Raw genomic sequence first — 16,894 nt, 5'->3', positions numbered from 1 at the left:
GGCCCTTGCCACATGTTACCAGGACCTGCCTCTGATTCTCCCAATGGTCTTCACTGGGATGATGACCAAAAGAGATATACAGAGCCTTAAGTCATCTAAAGCCGGAGAGCAGAGAGGGTCCACACTCGTCCCTCACACCACACTACTGCCCAGTGGAGAATTCTGTGGGGTCTGTGATATGGAAAGTTATTTCTTTGTACAGTTAATGCATTGGAATTCAGCCATGGATTGGCCTATGGCTGCCTTGAAAGCACCGGGATTAATGTCCTCCTGAGTCAGGGTTCTTTATACTCTTCCTTTCTTTGCTTTGGATGTGCTCTCGTCCTAGGTGGTTTTAAGAGTGCTTCAAACAAGACCAGAAATCAGTTCATAAGGGCTGGGTTCTGGTGTCTGGGGTCTCAACTAAATACTCTTTTGAGGTTTGTTCCGTCTCTGAGATTTGGTGGCCCCCTTAGGTGGCTATTAAAGGCTATGTTGTTGAGACCAAGAATGCTCCTTTATTCCTGAGACAGGCAGGATTCTTTTTTACTTCCTGGCTGGAATTAGGGCACAGGCATGTAGTGAGTGAAAGAGGCAGATAGAGTGAGTCAAGGCAGGTGTTGGAGAGGGGACGCTGGTGCAGACCCCCCTCTGGAGGACAGGGGAGCCGTGAGAGGACCTCAGGCTGAGGCAGACCCTGCTTAGGACATGAAGATCTCAACAAGTGCTTGATTGAGAGCCACCCGGCAGAGGAAGAGGAAGGAAGAAATGTCGCATATTTCCTATTAAATAGAGAACTGTTTGGTTCCAGATCACTGCTTTCTCTACTTCAGATGTTTTGAGATGAACTAAGTAACAGCAGCTGATGTCTGTTCTCCCTTGGAAATGGTGATTGATGAACTCCAGCATTCCCAGGAATGCTGTTATTTCACATTTTAACAGAAATGGTTGGAAGGCAGAGGCAGCAGTGGGTGCAGAGAGGAAAGTCCTTATCTTGCTTTAGCTTAGGAGCTTATGGAACCCCACCCCTGGGAGGCCCTTACCCATGTAGCTGCCAGGCTGACCTTCAGAGTTTTGGAGTGGCAGGATTCAGACCATCTGTACATGCTCAGACAGGCTGAGTACTGTCCTTCTGGCTTTCCCTGGGTGACTAAGCTGCCAGTCCAACAGTCTAGTTCATTTTCCTTTAACATGGACATATTTGCCTTTGCATGTGCTCAGCACCTGGCACCGTGTTGCCTAGTTAGGCTCCACCAATATTTGTTGAAGACTGGCTGAATGTACACATTGCAGATCACCACATTTGTTCCTCCTGTGGTCATATGAATCCCTCCTCATAAGCTGAGTTTGCAGCCGAGGCCAGGCAGGGCCCATAGTACCTATGATAAGCCCAAGGTATGGCCCAAGAAAAAGGAGGATGGACATGGAAAGGGAGCAAGTTAGAGGGGTAAAAAGGCACTTGTCAATGGTGATTCTTAACTCTTTGATCACCCAAGAGATGACCCCTTTTGTTGAATTGTCCAGGTCCTAGCTCCCTGTCTGAATTCATAATATAAATCCCCAAAATGTGGAGTGTGGAGACTGAGGCTGAGTTAGGTAGCACTGGGTATGAGGTTTTTCTGGCATTAAATGGCTTTCCATAAGGACTGTTATTTCTGCAAAATTACTGTCTTTAAGCCTCTATAAATTCCTTAGTATAAACTGATTTCTAATTTTTGTAATGTTTCCCTAGAAGGCTAATCTCAAGCCTTGGTAGTTCTTCATTCTCTATTGTTAATGCACATTGCCTCTTTTTTTTTTTTTTTTTTTTTTTGCTTTTGCAAAGTCCTTTATGCTTTCCTTATTTTTTTCACATCTCTGTTATTTCAGCTACTTCCCTCAATTTGTATGCTGAAATTTTTTAAACCTCAGAAAAGTAGAAAGAATAGTACAGTGAAAACTTACATATCCTTCACTTAGAATACAGAACAGTTCCGCTGCCCTAAAAATCCCGTGTTCCACCTGTTCCTCTTCAGTGAGCTTTTTACGTTGCTATCATTTTGCATGTTCAAGAGTGTCACAGTATGTAGCCTTGTCACACTGGCTTCTCTTACTTAGCAGTGTGCATTTAGGGTTCCTCCACGGCTGGCTAGATTGTTTCTCTTTATTGCTGTGCAGTATTTCATTGTGAGTGCCCCACATTTTGTTTATCCATTCTCCTTCTGAAGGGCATCTTAATTGCCCCTACTTTTTGGCAGTCAAGAATAAATCTTCTATAAACATCTGTGTGTAGGTTTTTGCATAGACATAAGTTTTCAGTTAATTTGGATAAATACAAAGAATGATTACCAGATCATATAATAAGAGTATGTTTAAGTGTGTTTAGTTTTGTAAGAAACTGCCAAACTGTTTGTCAAAGTGGCTCAACCATTTTACATCCCCACCAGCAATGAATTCCTGTCATCCCACATCCGTATCAGCACGTGGTGTTTTCGGTGATTTGGATTTTGGCTATTCTCTTTGTTTTATTTATTTATTCTTTTTCGTTGTCTCTGTTTTAAATTACAGTTTCCTAATGGCATATGATGTTGAAAATCTTTTCATATGTCCATTTGCCATCTCTGTATCTTCTTTTTGAAGTATTGGTTAAGCTCTTGGGCACATATTTAATTGGATTGTTTTCTTATTGTTGAGTTTTAAGAGTTCTTTGTATATTTTAGATAATAGTCCTTTATCAGATATGTGTTTTGCAAATATCTTCTCTCAATCTGTGGCTTGTTTTTTTTCTACTCTTAATAGTGTCTTTCATAGACTAGAAGTTTTTACTTTTAATGAAGTCCAATTTATCAATTTTTCCATCATGAATAGTGCTTTTAGTGTTATATATAAAAACTCATTGCTAAATCCAAACGCAATCACTTCTAGAACTTTTATGATTTTTTATTTTACGTTTTAGTCTACGGTTCAAATTGAACACATTTTTGTAAAGGGGACAAAGTATGTGTCTAGATTTATTTCTTTACATGTAGATTGATTTCTAGACATGTAGATGTCTATTGATATCAGTAACAGTTGTTATAAAGACTCTTTCTCCATTGTATTGCCTTTGCTTCTTTGGCAAAGATTAGTTTACCGTATCTGTGTGGGTCTGTTTCAAGGTTCTCTCTGCTGTTCCATTGATCTCTTTGTCTAATATTTCACCAATATAATACTGTCTTGTTTTATAGTAAACAAGACTTAGTTCAAGAAAGTAAGTCTTGAAGTCCAGGTAGTTTTAGTCTTTTGGTTTTATTATTGTTCAGTATTGGGTTGGCTGTTTCATTTTTTTTTTTTTTTTTGCCTTTCCATGTAAACTTTAGAATTAATTTGTCAATATTCGCAAAATAACATGCTGAGATTTTGAGTGGGATTGCATTGAATCTATAGCACAAGTAAACGTGAAATTTCCTGTGCTCAAATTGCTCCTTAATATAACATTTGCATTGACACAAACCCAGCAAGTGATAAAAGTCGAACTGACTATGTACAGATATAGAGAAACTTTACCTCCTGAACCATTTGAAAGTAAGACACAGATAATAACAGTTCACTCCTAAATAGTTGAGTATAAGCCTTTTAAGAATAAGGACATTTTCCTATATAACCACAATACCGTTACTGCTCCTGTGCTAATTGACACTAATTCATAAGTTAGCTTTTTTTTTCGTTACCTTTTTCAAAGACATCTTGTCCTTATCAAAGCTTTTTTTTTTTTCCTTTAATCTTAATATATTCTGAACTAAGCACTATACTGTATTGGGATATGAAGACAAGCAAAATTCCCACCTTTTAGAAGTTCACAGACTCCTGGGGAGACAGAAAGACAAGGTTATGGTAGTGTGGTATAAGGGCCGTAGTGGCTGAATTCACTTTCCTTTCATTCAAGCGTGTCAGCAGAAATGTGCTTCCCATGGGATAAAGGTCATTCTTCTTCACAGAGTAGCATTCTAGAGTCTGCCTCAGCCCTTCCCTGATGGTTTGTTCTTTCCAACCCCGGGAGTCTCATGTTCATCTAGAAGTGAAGGATGTAACTAACAGGATGCCATTCACTCCCTCTGATTCATTGTTTCTGTGAAATTAAGATTAGGCAGGCACAGAGGAACAAGAAGGAGGGCTTTGAGAACTGGTTAGGGAATGGGGACTTTGTCCTCTAGGTTAGCTGTGTTAAATAGGACATGGGTTCGGACATGAATAGCAGAGACCCAAATTAACAGTGACTTAATCAGATAGTTTTCTTTTTCATGTGATGGGAGATAGCTGGCTTGGCGCTGGAATGCTAACTCAGATCCCCCAAGGTCACACGGGGACCTAAGCCTCTATCATTCCCTTCATCATAGGTCACCATGTCCACATTCCAGGCAGCAAGAAGGAAAAGTGGGCAGCTTGCACATTCCCTTTTAGGCATATTCTGGAATGTATATCCCACACTTCTGTCTATACCATTCTGGTATTGAGAAGGTACTCACAAAGGTCACGAGAAACATGGCCTTTATTTTATTTATTTATTTATTTATTTATTTATTTATGTATTTATTTATTTATTTTTGAGACAGAGTCTCACATGTTACCCTCAGTAGAGTTCCATGGCATCATAGCTTACAGCAACCTCAATCTCGGGCTCAAGTGATTCTCTTGCCTCAGCTTTCCAAGTAGCTGGGACTACAGGTGCCTGCTACAACACCTGGCTGTTTTTATAGACAGGGTCTCGATCTTGCTCAGGCTGGTCTTGATCCTGTGAGCTCAGGTAAAACACCGCCTTGGCCTCCCAGAGTGCTAGGATTATGGGCGTGATCCACCATTCCTGGCCTGTGGTCTTCATTTTAGAGACTGTATACCAGGCTAAAAATAGCAGGTTCTATTCCATATGAAAAGGAAAGAGTTGCTGTCCCAATATAGCTATATGATATAGATGAGAGAAACTTTGTATGTGTAGGTAATGTTCTTTCGGCCCCTTGATCCGGGTGCTGGTTACACTAAATACATTTACTCTGGAAAAATTCATTGAGTTGTATAGTTGTGGTTTGTGTACTTTTCCATGTTATGATATATTTAGTACAATGTTCAGGTAAATTGAAGTTTTACTAGGTTTTTGAGGAGTCAAGAAGAGGCTGGGTTGGAGGGGAAAAAATACTAAGTTTGAGCTAGTTGAACCCAGTAAGGAGCAAGGTGTGGGGACACAAGGCAGCAGGTAGTGCAAAAGGCAGATTGGTGGAGTGGAAAGAGGACAGGCTGTCCCTGCCCTTTGCTGGCATGTGTTGTTATTATGAAGGGTTAGAGCTGTGTACTGAGATGCCCAAGCAAGGGCTCTCACCTCTGGTATGCATCAGAAGCATTTATGTGGCATGGCAAGGGGAGATTGTGATTCTATAGATCTGGGGTAGGCCCCCACACCTTTTAAGTTCTTTGCTGTCCTGATGCATTCCACAGGGGAGGAAAGAAAGAAACCAAAGAAAAATACTGAACTCTGGAGGTAATGGATATGGATGGAAGGGAGAAAGACAGGAATATAGGGGGAACATGGTACTTAAAATCTTGGCTTTATCCCCAAGGTCACACCTATTTCTGAGTGCTTTTTTTGTTTGTTTTTGGCCCTTACACATGCAGCATTATCTTAGGTTTTCGTTTCTGTTTTATAAAATCTTAATTCCATTTTTTCATGGTTTTTGTTTTTGTGAATTGATTAATTGATCGGAATCATGATTCATTTCTGTAGAATAAACTATTTGAAAGTGCCTTGGGTTGAATATGGGATTGGGTCATCTTCTGTGATGCCTGCTGTGTCCTGAGACTGGATTGTGTATTCTCCGATGCCCTGAACAATTATATGAAAGCATTGTTGTTTGGGATTATTGATGGTATTTCTAATGCCGAGGAAATTAGGATTTGGAGTGTTTATAAGAAGTTTACCTGAAAATGAAATGTCACAAGTAGCTTAGGGTTTTATATTAACAGATTTTGAATATGCAGGACAATTATGGGGTCAGGGAGGTAGAGTTACATTCATCAGAGAAGTAGCAAAAGAACCAAATAGTTTTCTATCATGGCAGTCATAGAAAAAGAAGAGAGATTGGTAAGGAGTGAGCAGATGCTTTGAAGAGGTCAATGGGAATGAAGGTGTTTTTTTTTTTGTTGTTGTTCTTTTAAGAGTTTTGGGATTTTTCTAAGTTACTGATGGCAGTAAGAACTGTGAGGGAGAATCAAGATATGAAGGGATTAAGGGGAAAATATAAGATGAGGAAATGGGGGTAGCAGAGAATACATGCAGAGAAATGAGGCCATGAAAGGAAGACTTGGAAGTGCTGAGCGGAGTGGCAGAACCAAGGACAGCACTGGAGAAGAGAGCTTGTTCACTGGAAGGTGGAGACTAGGGGAGGTTCCTTGCACACCCATGTCCTGATCCTTTGGAACGATCCCTGTGGGAGATGGAGGGGATGAGCCTCAGCAGCTCAGTGGGTTCTGGGGCTGAGTCAGCAGTAAGTTCACTAAGAAACCAGGCATGCTGAGCCCTATACTAAAGCCCTTTTCTTTGATTTTGTTTCTTTTAACTTGCTCTTCTGCTTCCCACAGGAAACATGGTGGAATGGTGCTTACCTCAAGATATTGACCTAGAGGGTGTCGAGTTCAAGTCTATGGCTAGTGGGTCTCATAAAATCCAGTCTGACTTCATGTAAGTACTTCTGAACCTCTATCTTTTTATTCCATTTCTTCCTCTGGCCTGCCCATCACACGTTTCCCAGAGCATAAAGGCTCTTACCAGAAGGACTTCAGGTACTGTGTGGACAAATGCCCTGAAAATATATGTATAGTTTTGTGTTTATATCAATTTTCTAGCAAGAAGGTCTCTAGCTTTTATCACATTCTCAATGGTTTTCATGACATGAAAAACCTAAGAATCCCTACTATGGAGATTCTCTCACTTTCTAAGAAATTACATGGACCTCATTTGAGGTTTGCTTTTAAAGAATGTCATTTCAGCTCAGTATGGGTTAACTTAAGACATGCATGTATGTGTTAAAACTTGAAATTCTAGCTTTAAGTAAGAAGAGTTTTGAGTCCTACATAGGTGGGTCCTCATGTGACTGATGTGAGTGTGAGAAAGGAGAAGGAAGTAAAATGGCAGGTCAGTTAAAAATATCAGAAACTTGGGCGGTGCTTGTAGGTCGGGGACAGGGCGCCGGCCACATACATGGAGGCTAGTGGGTTCGAACATGCCCTGGGCCAACTAAAACAACAATGACAACTGCAACAAAAAAAATAGCCAGGCATTATGGCAGGTGCCTGTAGTCCCAGCTACTTGGGAGTTTGAGGCAAGAGAATTGCATAAGTCCAACAGTTTGAGGTTGCTGTGAGCTGTGATGCCACAGCACTCTACCCAGGACAACAGCTTTAGACTCTGTCTCAAAAAAAAAAAAAAAATCAGAAACTTGGGCAGTGAGAAAACAATCAACATGGTTTATGCTAAGAAAACAGAGTACTGGTTCTTGAAGAACCTGAAGACACATCTTGCTTCTAGATCTCCCATATAGGTCACTAGTTAGGGTGCAAGAGAGAAGGGATGTGTCCATGATTATGGGCAGAAGAGCAGCCATCTTGCCAGAGACCAATTCACCCCTCCAGCCAGGTGACCCTTGACTAGTGCTGTGATCTCTTGTGGGCCTTAGCTGTCTCATCTGCGAGGTCCACTGGCTTGGACTAATTGTTCCCCTGAATTTCTAAGAATGTTTGTTTTAAGGCTGAGCCTTGTCATTCAGAACCCTGGACACAGTTAATTTGTTTTGTTTGGGGTTGCATCTCAAAGAAAAATTAAATGTTTCTGTCTCTCATTTTGAGTCCTACTACACATTGGTCTTTTGTAGCTATTTCCGAAAAGGGCCCTTCTTTGGCCTGGCCTGCTTTGAAAACATGCCCGTGGAAAGTGAGCTGGAACGTGGCGCACGGATGAAGTCTGTGGGCATCCTCTCTCCTTCCTACACCCTGCTTTACCGGTACATGCACTTCTTGGAGAACCAGGTTCGGTACGTGGCTTCTGTACACGTGCATGGAGGCAGCGGGACCTGCCAGCTGGTGCATATGTTACGAGTCCTTGGAGATAGAGGTCATGTGCCAGAAGAGCAGATGTCTTTCCAAGAACACCAATGGCGGTGTTTCAAGCCTCAGGTGGCAGTCCTTGTGTTTCCACCAACACCCTATGTAATGATTCTTCATACTATAATGAAAGCTGGGGTAGAGTTTCCTTTCAGTTCACGTTTAATACTGTCTTCAGTATTCAACTAAATACTCTGTTGACAGGTGTATGATCTTTGTTTGCTTTAAGCTGAAGTAATTACCTCCTTGCCCCAAGTAGGTAAACAGAAACTTTCTTTAAGCCTAATCCTCTATAATTGGGAATTATTGTTTTTTGGGGGGCCAATAGGAAGAGAATTTCTAACAGAAGTAGCAAAACTATTAGTTACCTCATATTGTTTTCATTAGGCAAGTAATTATATTAATATTTTGAGGGGAAAATCTATCCCTAACCTCTGAAGCACTATTAAAATGTTAGCACATTTGCTCCTTTTTTGGGCAATAATATGTATATACATAATACATATATATGTAGTATCATGCTATACACTTTTCCAGCCTATACTTTCAGAATTTATTATTTTAAAAATTTTATGTGGCATAATCTGTCTTGATCTTCATTTTTGAGAGAACATGAAATTTATTGTTTGTGGAGAAAATGTTTAGTATTTTAAAATTTATACAACAGCTCTAAAAGAATAAAAAACTCTCCCACATATTAACACTGAGATATACTCACTAACAATATCCAGTGGATGTCATTCTAGAATAGACATCACTTTACAAAATAGGGTTAATATTTTGGGAAGATATTTTGGGAAGATTTGACTTTATTAAATACCAGACAATTTTAATGAAATGTATTACATATAATTTTACTTGAAACTTTAAATGAATATGAATGAATATGAAATGAATATTTTTAAAATAAGACATATTATTCCTTGAAATACTCCTTCATAGTTAAGGTAAAAGATAAAAGATTACAAAAAACATGAAGATATCATATCATTACTTTATTGAGAAATAACGTATCAAGAGTAAAGTACACAAATCTTAGTTTAGGTGTCATCGGCCTTTTTAAGTTGTGTCTCGATGTAGACAGCGTCGACTGTCTTATACTTCTTCCCAGTACCTTTCCCTACTTCACATCTCAATTTTTATATATCACAAGATTTATTACATTTAGTTCTGTAATAGTAATTCCCACAGTTCCCAAGTCTTAGCTGTGTATTTAAATGGACTTAACAACCATTCTCAGGGCTTAACTGTGGCATGCTCCATTTCTGAGTTCCTGGTTTGATTTTTTTCTTGGTTGTTTAGATTTTGCCATCAAGCACTTTCCTTTCTTTTCCCTTTCCATCCTGGGTCCTGCCTTCCCTGAGATCCTGCATGTATAATAATGTATTGACCTGTTCCCTTTATCTTTGGCTGAGTGCTTCTTTCTTCCCCTCAGGATGCTATAGATATTGTCCTAACGTTTTCTGTCTGTCTTTCTTTTCCTATTTATTCTTTAAGACATGGGGTCTCCCTCTGTTACCCAGGCTGGAGTGCAGTGGAGAAATGTTTGGCTTATTGTAGCCTTGAGCTCCTTGGCTCAAGTGATCCTCCTATCTCAGCCTCCTGAGTAGCTGGGTCTGCTATTCCTGAAGTTGATTATGTTGGAAAAGTCTCTTCTGTTCAGATACCTATAGATTCTTTGTTGTTGTTGTTGTTGTAGTTTGGCCAAGGCCAGGCCCAAATCCGCCACCTCGGTATATGGGGCCAGCGCCTCACCCACTGAGCCACAGGCACCGCCCCCTATAGATTGTTTATCTGTGCTATTTTCTTACTTTTTTTTTTAATTAAATCATAGCTGTTACATTAATGCGATCATGGGCACCATACACTGGTTTTACAGACCGTTTGACACATTTTCATCACACTGGTTAATATACCCTTCCTGGCATTTTCTTAGTTATTGTGTTAAGACATTTACATTCTACATTTACTAAGTTTCACATGTACCCTTGTAAAGATGCACCACAGGTACACCTGCATCTCCGATTCTTAATCGCATGAATTCTCACTAGAGTGTGGGAGGGGCAGGCAGGGTCAGTTGCATTGGGTACCACATGGCCACACATGCCTGGGTTTTATCAGTGAAAGGAGAACCCCAGTGTCCCCTGTCCTGCAGGGGAATTCGTGGTCTGGCCCAGCAGCCTGTGGCTACATATCGATAGCATATATTGAACCAGTTCTTCAGTTTGTACAAGGTCATGTCTCTTGGACAGTCTCCACAGGTGGCTCAGCACACATCTCAGAGTGGCGGTTTCTTAATCCACGCATCCTCACAGGCAGGCTCACCAGGAAGGCCGCCTTTTACATCATCTTGGAAGATTAACTTATCGTCTGGCACTCAGCCTTGTTTCAGTGCTTTTTAGTTTATCTTGATATTGTAGTTTGACAGTGTCGCAAAATCTATAACATGTTTAAATGTTGAGGCTTTCATACAATAGCTGTTTAACATTCATCCAAGAACTGCCAGTTTATCTGTGTTCATGTTCTATATTCCATGTTATCGCCTTGTTCTGCCCGTCAGACAGTATTATCTTGGGCTGTCAAAGGATAGAATCTTTATGCTAGCCTAGATTTTTCTCTAAGGGGCTCTAACTTAATAGAGAAATTTTCTTTAGGATCTTGGTTCAAGTTTAGGGCTTAATGTTGTCAAACAGAAAAGACAACTATATAGCAAATCAGCACATGATAAACCCAGAAAATGAAAAGTTCTTACATAACTTACTGTTGACAGAGCTTCCTTTAACACAGAAAATACAGTATTAGAAATATAATAAAATGATTCTCACTGTTCTTTTTTAGGGAAGCTAGATCTTAAACCTTTGAACTTAATTGTCCTTGTGTGATTTTCTATTAATCAGACTTTCATCAATTTGACACACATCCCTAAAGAGTATCTGAAATCTGCCCTCTTTTCAGGATGGGCAGACACAGCTTAGCTACCTTGGATTTCCTATCCAGCCTGGGAATGTCTGTAGGAGAGAGAGAAATTATTAAACACTCCTCCCAGACAGTCGTTTATTATTCTACTACATGGCTACCTCCTTGTGCAAAGCTTAAAACAAAATGTACAGGGACCCTGAAACTAGAGTGATCATTCAGAGAGGAACTTAGTTTGTTTGTATTTTTGAATAGAGTGATTTTATTTTTCTTTTTAAAATATAAATTAGCCTGAAGGTCTCCTACCATCACCTTGATGTTGAGAGCTGTAAGTCACTCTGGAGTGGCAGTGGTTGGCACACAGCTGGCTGCCAGTTGGTGGTTGAAAATCTTGACTCTAAGCAGTTTGTTTGTCACAGTTTGGAGTAAGCCACAATGGCAGTTTGTGGGGGAGGGGAAGAAGTCTCTATTTGTAATCACAGTTATTCTGAGGCCATCCATAATTGGGGATGCCTCCCTTTGCTTCTTTCTTATTGTTTGGTGGAAATTGTAGAATACAGAGAAAGTAAAAGTGGGTCAAAGGGTTTTAGTGACTTTGACTCTGTCCTAAATCAGTTTGCTAGGGCTGCATAACTCCCAAAATTTGGGTGGCTTAGAACAACAGAAACTGATTACTTCACAGTTCTAGAGGCTGGAAGTCCACAATCAAGGTGTCAGCAGGGTGGGCTCCCTCCGAGGGATGGAGGGATGGGGGGAGACTCTGTTCCCTGCCTCCCTCTTGGTCTCTGGTAGTTTATCCACAATCTGTGGGGCTCCTTGGTGTGTAGATGCAGCACCCTGATCTCGGTCTTCATACTCACTTGGTGTTCTCTGTATGTGTCTCTGGGTCCAAATTTCCCCTTTTTATAGAGACGTCAGTCACACTGGATTAGCGCCCACTCTGATAACCTCATTTTAGTTTGATTACCTTTGTAAAACTCTATCCAAATAAGGTGATGTTCTGAGTTACTGGAGCTCCTGCATGTCCTTTTTCGGAGGGCACAGTTCAGCCTGTATCACCTCCATAGTGATTGCATAGTGACAAGCAGTCCCCACAGTGCTCCTACACTTGACTTGGGGCAAGACTTGCCCTATCCAGGGCCTCTGTGCCTCTTTGTGGTTTGGGGTTGGGTCAGCAGAACTGTCCACAGCCAAGTCTCTGCTGACCTGGTTGGGATAGGAACGGAAGAAATTCTGAAGCTTTTTCTTTATTACTTGATGCAGTAATTACGAGCCCTAGTGACATCCAGTCATAACTGTTTTCCCTGATTTGAGGCATTGAGGGGTAAGCTTCTCCTTATTCTGTAACAAAGCCGGCAAGCAAGCATGAGTTCCAGACAAAGAGGAGCTTTAAGAAGGGAATTTGCAGGCTTCCAAGTGTCCCCTTGTCATAGTAAGCAGCTACTCTCTGGCAAGCACCACCCAGTCTCCAGTGTACCTTGCTTGAGAACAATAGGCATTAGTCATAGTCTGTTAATTCTGTCTGTTTCCCATGAGAAAAAGAATGTGTTCCATGATGCTGTCAGAGAGTTTGAGGCCCATGTTTGAGCCTTTCCTAAGGATCTTCCATAACATCAAAGGAGGCATCCTAAGCAACCCCCAAATGGAGAGCTTGGTCTTTGAGGATAGTAAGGCCCTTTGCCTCTAAGCATTATAATAACCCTTGAGTTGGGGAAGATCACAGCAGAGCCACAGCCACAGCTATTCTCACTGTGCGTGTGTGTATGTGTGTTGTGCAGACACCAGCTGGAGATGCCGGGACATTACTCTCATCTGGCTGCCTTCTATGAGGACAAGAAGGGGGTGCTCCATGCTGGGCCCGGCAGAGGCAGCAGCCTGCCCCCTGTCTACTGGCTGCCTTCCATCCACCAATACGTGTACCCTGAGATGAAGGTGAGGTCAGCCATGCTCTCACACTGTGCTGGGCTTGTGTCTGGGGTCAGTAGCTGTTGATTAATTTGTAAATGAATGAGGAATTTATGTCTTGGGCTTGTGCAAAAAATCTGCTTTCAGTAGGTTGTCACAGAAGCATTTGGGTTTGTTTAAGACACAAGATAACTTATATTAGAAACTATGCCTTCTAGTCATCTCTATAATCATAGTGCAAAGCCATGTGTGTTAGTAGGCCTGTCATGCTGGACCCCTAGTAAGGAAAAGATAGATTTCATTTTGTTGATTGCTTCAGGTATTTTAAAGTCATGTATTTGAACTAAAGATGAAGAGTTTGAACATCGCAAAAATATTTTGGCTTTGGAACTGATTTTATGTTTATTTATAGTTAACAAAACACCTGGCCAACCATTAGGCATTAGAATGGTATAAAGCTGACTAAGAACATGAATCTACTTTTCTCTTTCCACCCTCCCTGTGGTGGGTCACAAGATATTTTAGTGGAAACTTAGGGTCGCCTGGTAGAGAAATTATGCTGTGAGTTTGAGAGCCCTGGGAAGTTGTCTTAGTAGAGGACTTGGTCCTTGAGTATTTGGCTAGGTGGAAAGTGAAGAATGCTAATTCCAGACTGAGGGTAGGTGTGAGCAGTAGTGAGAGCCATGGCCTGCCATTTTTCCAGCACCTTCTGTGAGTTGGGCATTATGCTAACCATTTTTCTATACCCGTTGCAGCACTCTTTAAACTTACTAAAGAGTGGTTCTATCAGCTGGTCATCAGAGGAAAGATTGGAGAAATAGGTTGCAGTCAGATGATAGAGAACCTTAAAGACTAGACCATGGAATTTGAACCCTAATAAAATACCAGCTGGGGTCTTTCTGGGGCGCAGAGGCCATGTTAGGTATTTCAAACTAATTCAACACAGGGAATCAGCAATATAGGAGTTGGAAGACTGGAGGAGAACAGAGGGAGCCAGTGTATAGCGATTACAGACAGCAGCCACCACCCTGTATTAGTCCTCTGTTGTGATGTAACATGTTACCCTGAAATTAATGGTTTAGAACAGCATGTATTACATTTATTATCTCACAGTCAGGAATCCAGTTGTGGCTAAACTGGGCCATTTGCTTCATGGTCTGTGGTCAAGGTACTTTCGGGGTTGGGGTCTCAGCTGAAGACTTGACTGGGAAGGTATCTATTTCTAAGCTCATATAGGTGTTGGCAGGATTAGATTTCTTGAGGGCTCTAGAATGGAAGGTGTCAGCACCATGACTGGCTGTTTGTTGAAGGCTGCCCTCAGTTCTCAACCAAGTGGATCTTTCCAGTGTGGCAGCTTGCTCAATCAAAGCCAATGTGACAGATAGTCAGCTAGCAAGAGGAAGTTAGAACCCTTCCTAATGCAATCTTAGAAGTGACAACCCCAGCTATGTCATCATATTATCTGGGTTCGAAGCAAGTTACTCAATAAGAGAGGATTACATAAGGCTGTGAATACTGAGAACCGGGGTAAGTGGGGGCTATCTTAGAGGCTGTCGGCTACATACCCACCCCTAGGGTGGGGTCACAAGCGGGAGGAGAGGCATTCTTTTTTGTGTGTGTGTATGTGTGGTTTTTGGCCAGGGCTGGGTTTGAACCCGCCACCTCCGGCATATGGGACCGGTGCCCTACTCCTTGAGCCACAGGCACCGCCCAAGGCATTCTTAAGGCCATGGGAGCCTAGAGGAGCTATGCAGACCAGTGTTCAGATCTCTGAGGATGGCACCAGGCATCTGGTATGGGGACCCTTCAGGGAAAGTGGTTCAACCTATGCTTAGAGGGCACAGAAGAGCCAGAGGCCGTGGTCACAGGTATCCTCTGCTACTGGGGAAATAATAGCAGAGGCAACACACCAAGGAGAGTCCTCCCTTCCTCCTGCTCTCTGGCCTCCAGGCCTTGTTCCCCATTGAAAGAGCCTAAGAGGAAGCCAGTGACATTGGAATCCAGGAAATGTGGTTTGCAGATATCCCGGCCCATGGCATGAACTGAAAAACAGTGATTAAAAGAAATGGCCATTGAGGGAATCTGTTCTTGTGCTAACATGAATCCTGCCGTCTTTCTATCTGATTCTGACTCGGGCCCATCTTTTCCTCTGAGTCAAATTGCTACTAGACTATCTCCAAACGCACCGGGAGCTGACCAGCATCTGACGTGGATATCCCTAGAATTCCTCTCCCCACGAGCCAGCAATGAAGGACAAAGGGAGAAGAAGGAAAATTGCTTTGTGCTTTTGCCCTACTGAGGGCAGCAGCTCATCAAAATACCTGTTGGAGCAGAGAGATACAGGGAAAGGGTACTTTGATAGGTTGGAGATACAAAGCATTTTAAAAACCAGTATGTCACATCAAAACTAAGAATATATGTACTTATTGTTTCAGCAGCCTTACTCCTCAAGATGTCCTCCTTACTCCAGAGGACAGAATGATCTATGTGTAAGAATGTTGAATTCAGTACTGTTCAGTAGAAAACTAGAAAGTCCATGTGTCATGAATAATGAATTAGAATATAATAAATTAACATTGAAAGTATTCCACGTCTGTTTTGCGTGGGAGTAACAGGTGCAGAAAACTTGTCATTCCTGACCCCCCCCAATACCAAAATCCGCAGCTGCTCACATCCCCATATAGAGAGACATGGTGTTTACATGTGAGCTACACACATCCTCCTGTACCAGATGTTCCTCAACTTATGGTGAGATTATGTCCTAACACGTACTCCATAGGTCAAAAATACTATAAGTTGAAAGCATATTTAATGTGACACAGCAGACAAAGCCTGTTTATGATGTTTTAGGACTTTTTCAGCTTGACATGGTACAAAATGATAACCATTTAGTAGAGACTGTAATCCCATCAACGTCTTGAGGAGCTCCACAACTTAAGATGGGTATAGTGCAATAAATCCATTGTGAAGTTGAAAATTCCTGAAGTTGAGCCATCACAAGTTGGGGACAGTATGTACTGTCAGTCATCCCTAGATTACTTATTGATACAAAGATCACTATGAAAATTTTGAGACAGACTGTGTTATGGTCCTTTATTTCACTTCCAAGAAACACAGTCAACAGTGTAATGTAAATGCTACGTAAATGGTTGTTACCCTGTATAGTTCTTATAGTTCTTTATTACTCGTATTATGTTTTATTGTTATATTGTTCTCTTTAACTGATTTTCCCAAATATTTTTGGTCTGTGGTTGTGGATGTGGAACCAGTGGATAGAGAGGGCTGACTGTGTATATTATATGAGGACACTGATGTTAAATCATCTGTCTCATGGATAGAGATGACACATGTACACATGAGCATGGGAAATGTGGATATATGGATTCTGGGTTGTTATTATAAGACATGTATTACCTGGAGATAAAGTACAGTATTGTGGAGGGTAGAGTGATTCTTATATGTATAAAAAAATGACAGCACTAAAATAATGGTATCTATAATAGTATTCCATTGTCATGTGTGGAAAATCATATATTACATGTATTAAGAAATTTTTATGTAATGGTTTTATTGAACTATGTTGTTTTTTAGGACCAAGTTTAAAAATTTTAAGTTCAATGAATTTTTACACCTTGAAAGCGTGTCTAAAGACAAATTTTAAAGATGTAAGTTTTTAAGAGTCAGACTACTGCAGAAGGGAAAAGAATAAACTGGAAAGGAGGAAGACGGGAAAGATGGAAGGCAGTTTGAGAGGCCTCCAGGGGCTAGGAAGTGCTCCCTATAGGGAAATGGGGGAGGGGAGGGAGAGGCAGGGCAGGAAAGGCTCCAGGAGTGGAGGGGTCCCCTAGTGGGTGGGTGGGGGGGTGGTGAAGGAAGTTGGAGTAAAGAGACTGGACACAGAAGGTTTGAGAGAAAACCTGCAGGTGGGACTACAGACGTCAGGAAAAGAGAGTTCTCTGCACAACCCATAAGGAAACAAGGCTGAGAAAAG

The 16,894-nt window shown here is 41.4% G+C and overlaps 1 protein-coding gene across 5 annotated transcripts in view; it reads left to right on the top strand.

Moving 5' to 3' along the window:
• Positions 1 to 16,894, top strand: part of DENND11 (DENN domain containing 11) — a 35,067-nt gene that overhangs the window by 4,785 nt on the left and 13,388 nt on the right. For 3 of the 5 annotated variants that reach the window (XM_053608528.1, XM_053608532.1, XM_053608533.1), the window contains exons 2-4: positions 6,565 to 6,664; positions 7,854 to 8,012; positions 12,777 to 12,930. In XM_053608528.1, the coding sequence (XP_053464503.1) occupies positions 6,565 to 6,664; positions 7,854 to 8,012; positions 12,777 to 12,930 (413 nt within the window). The remainder of the gene's footprint in view (positions 1 to 6,564; positions 6,665 to 7,853; positions 8,013 to 12,776; positions 12,931 to 16,894) is intronic. The other 2 variants (XM_053608529.1, XM_053608531.1) reach the window with 2 other exon arrangements.

Source organism: Nycticebus coucang, chromosome 11 (assembly GCF_027406575.1).
Source record: "Nycticebus coucang isolate mNycCou1 chromosome 11, mNycCou1.pri, whole genome shotgun sequence".
Lineage (NCBI taxonomy): Eukaryota > Metazoa > Chordata > Mammalia > Primates > Lorisidae > Nycticebus > Nycticebus coucang.
The sequence above is the reverse complement of the archived record's forward strand: the minus strand, read 5'-3'. Positions and strand labels throughout refer to the sequence as shown.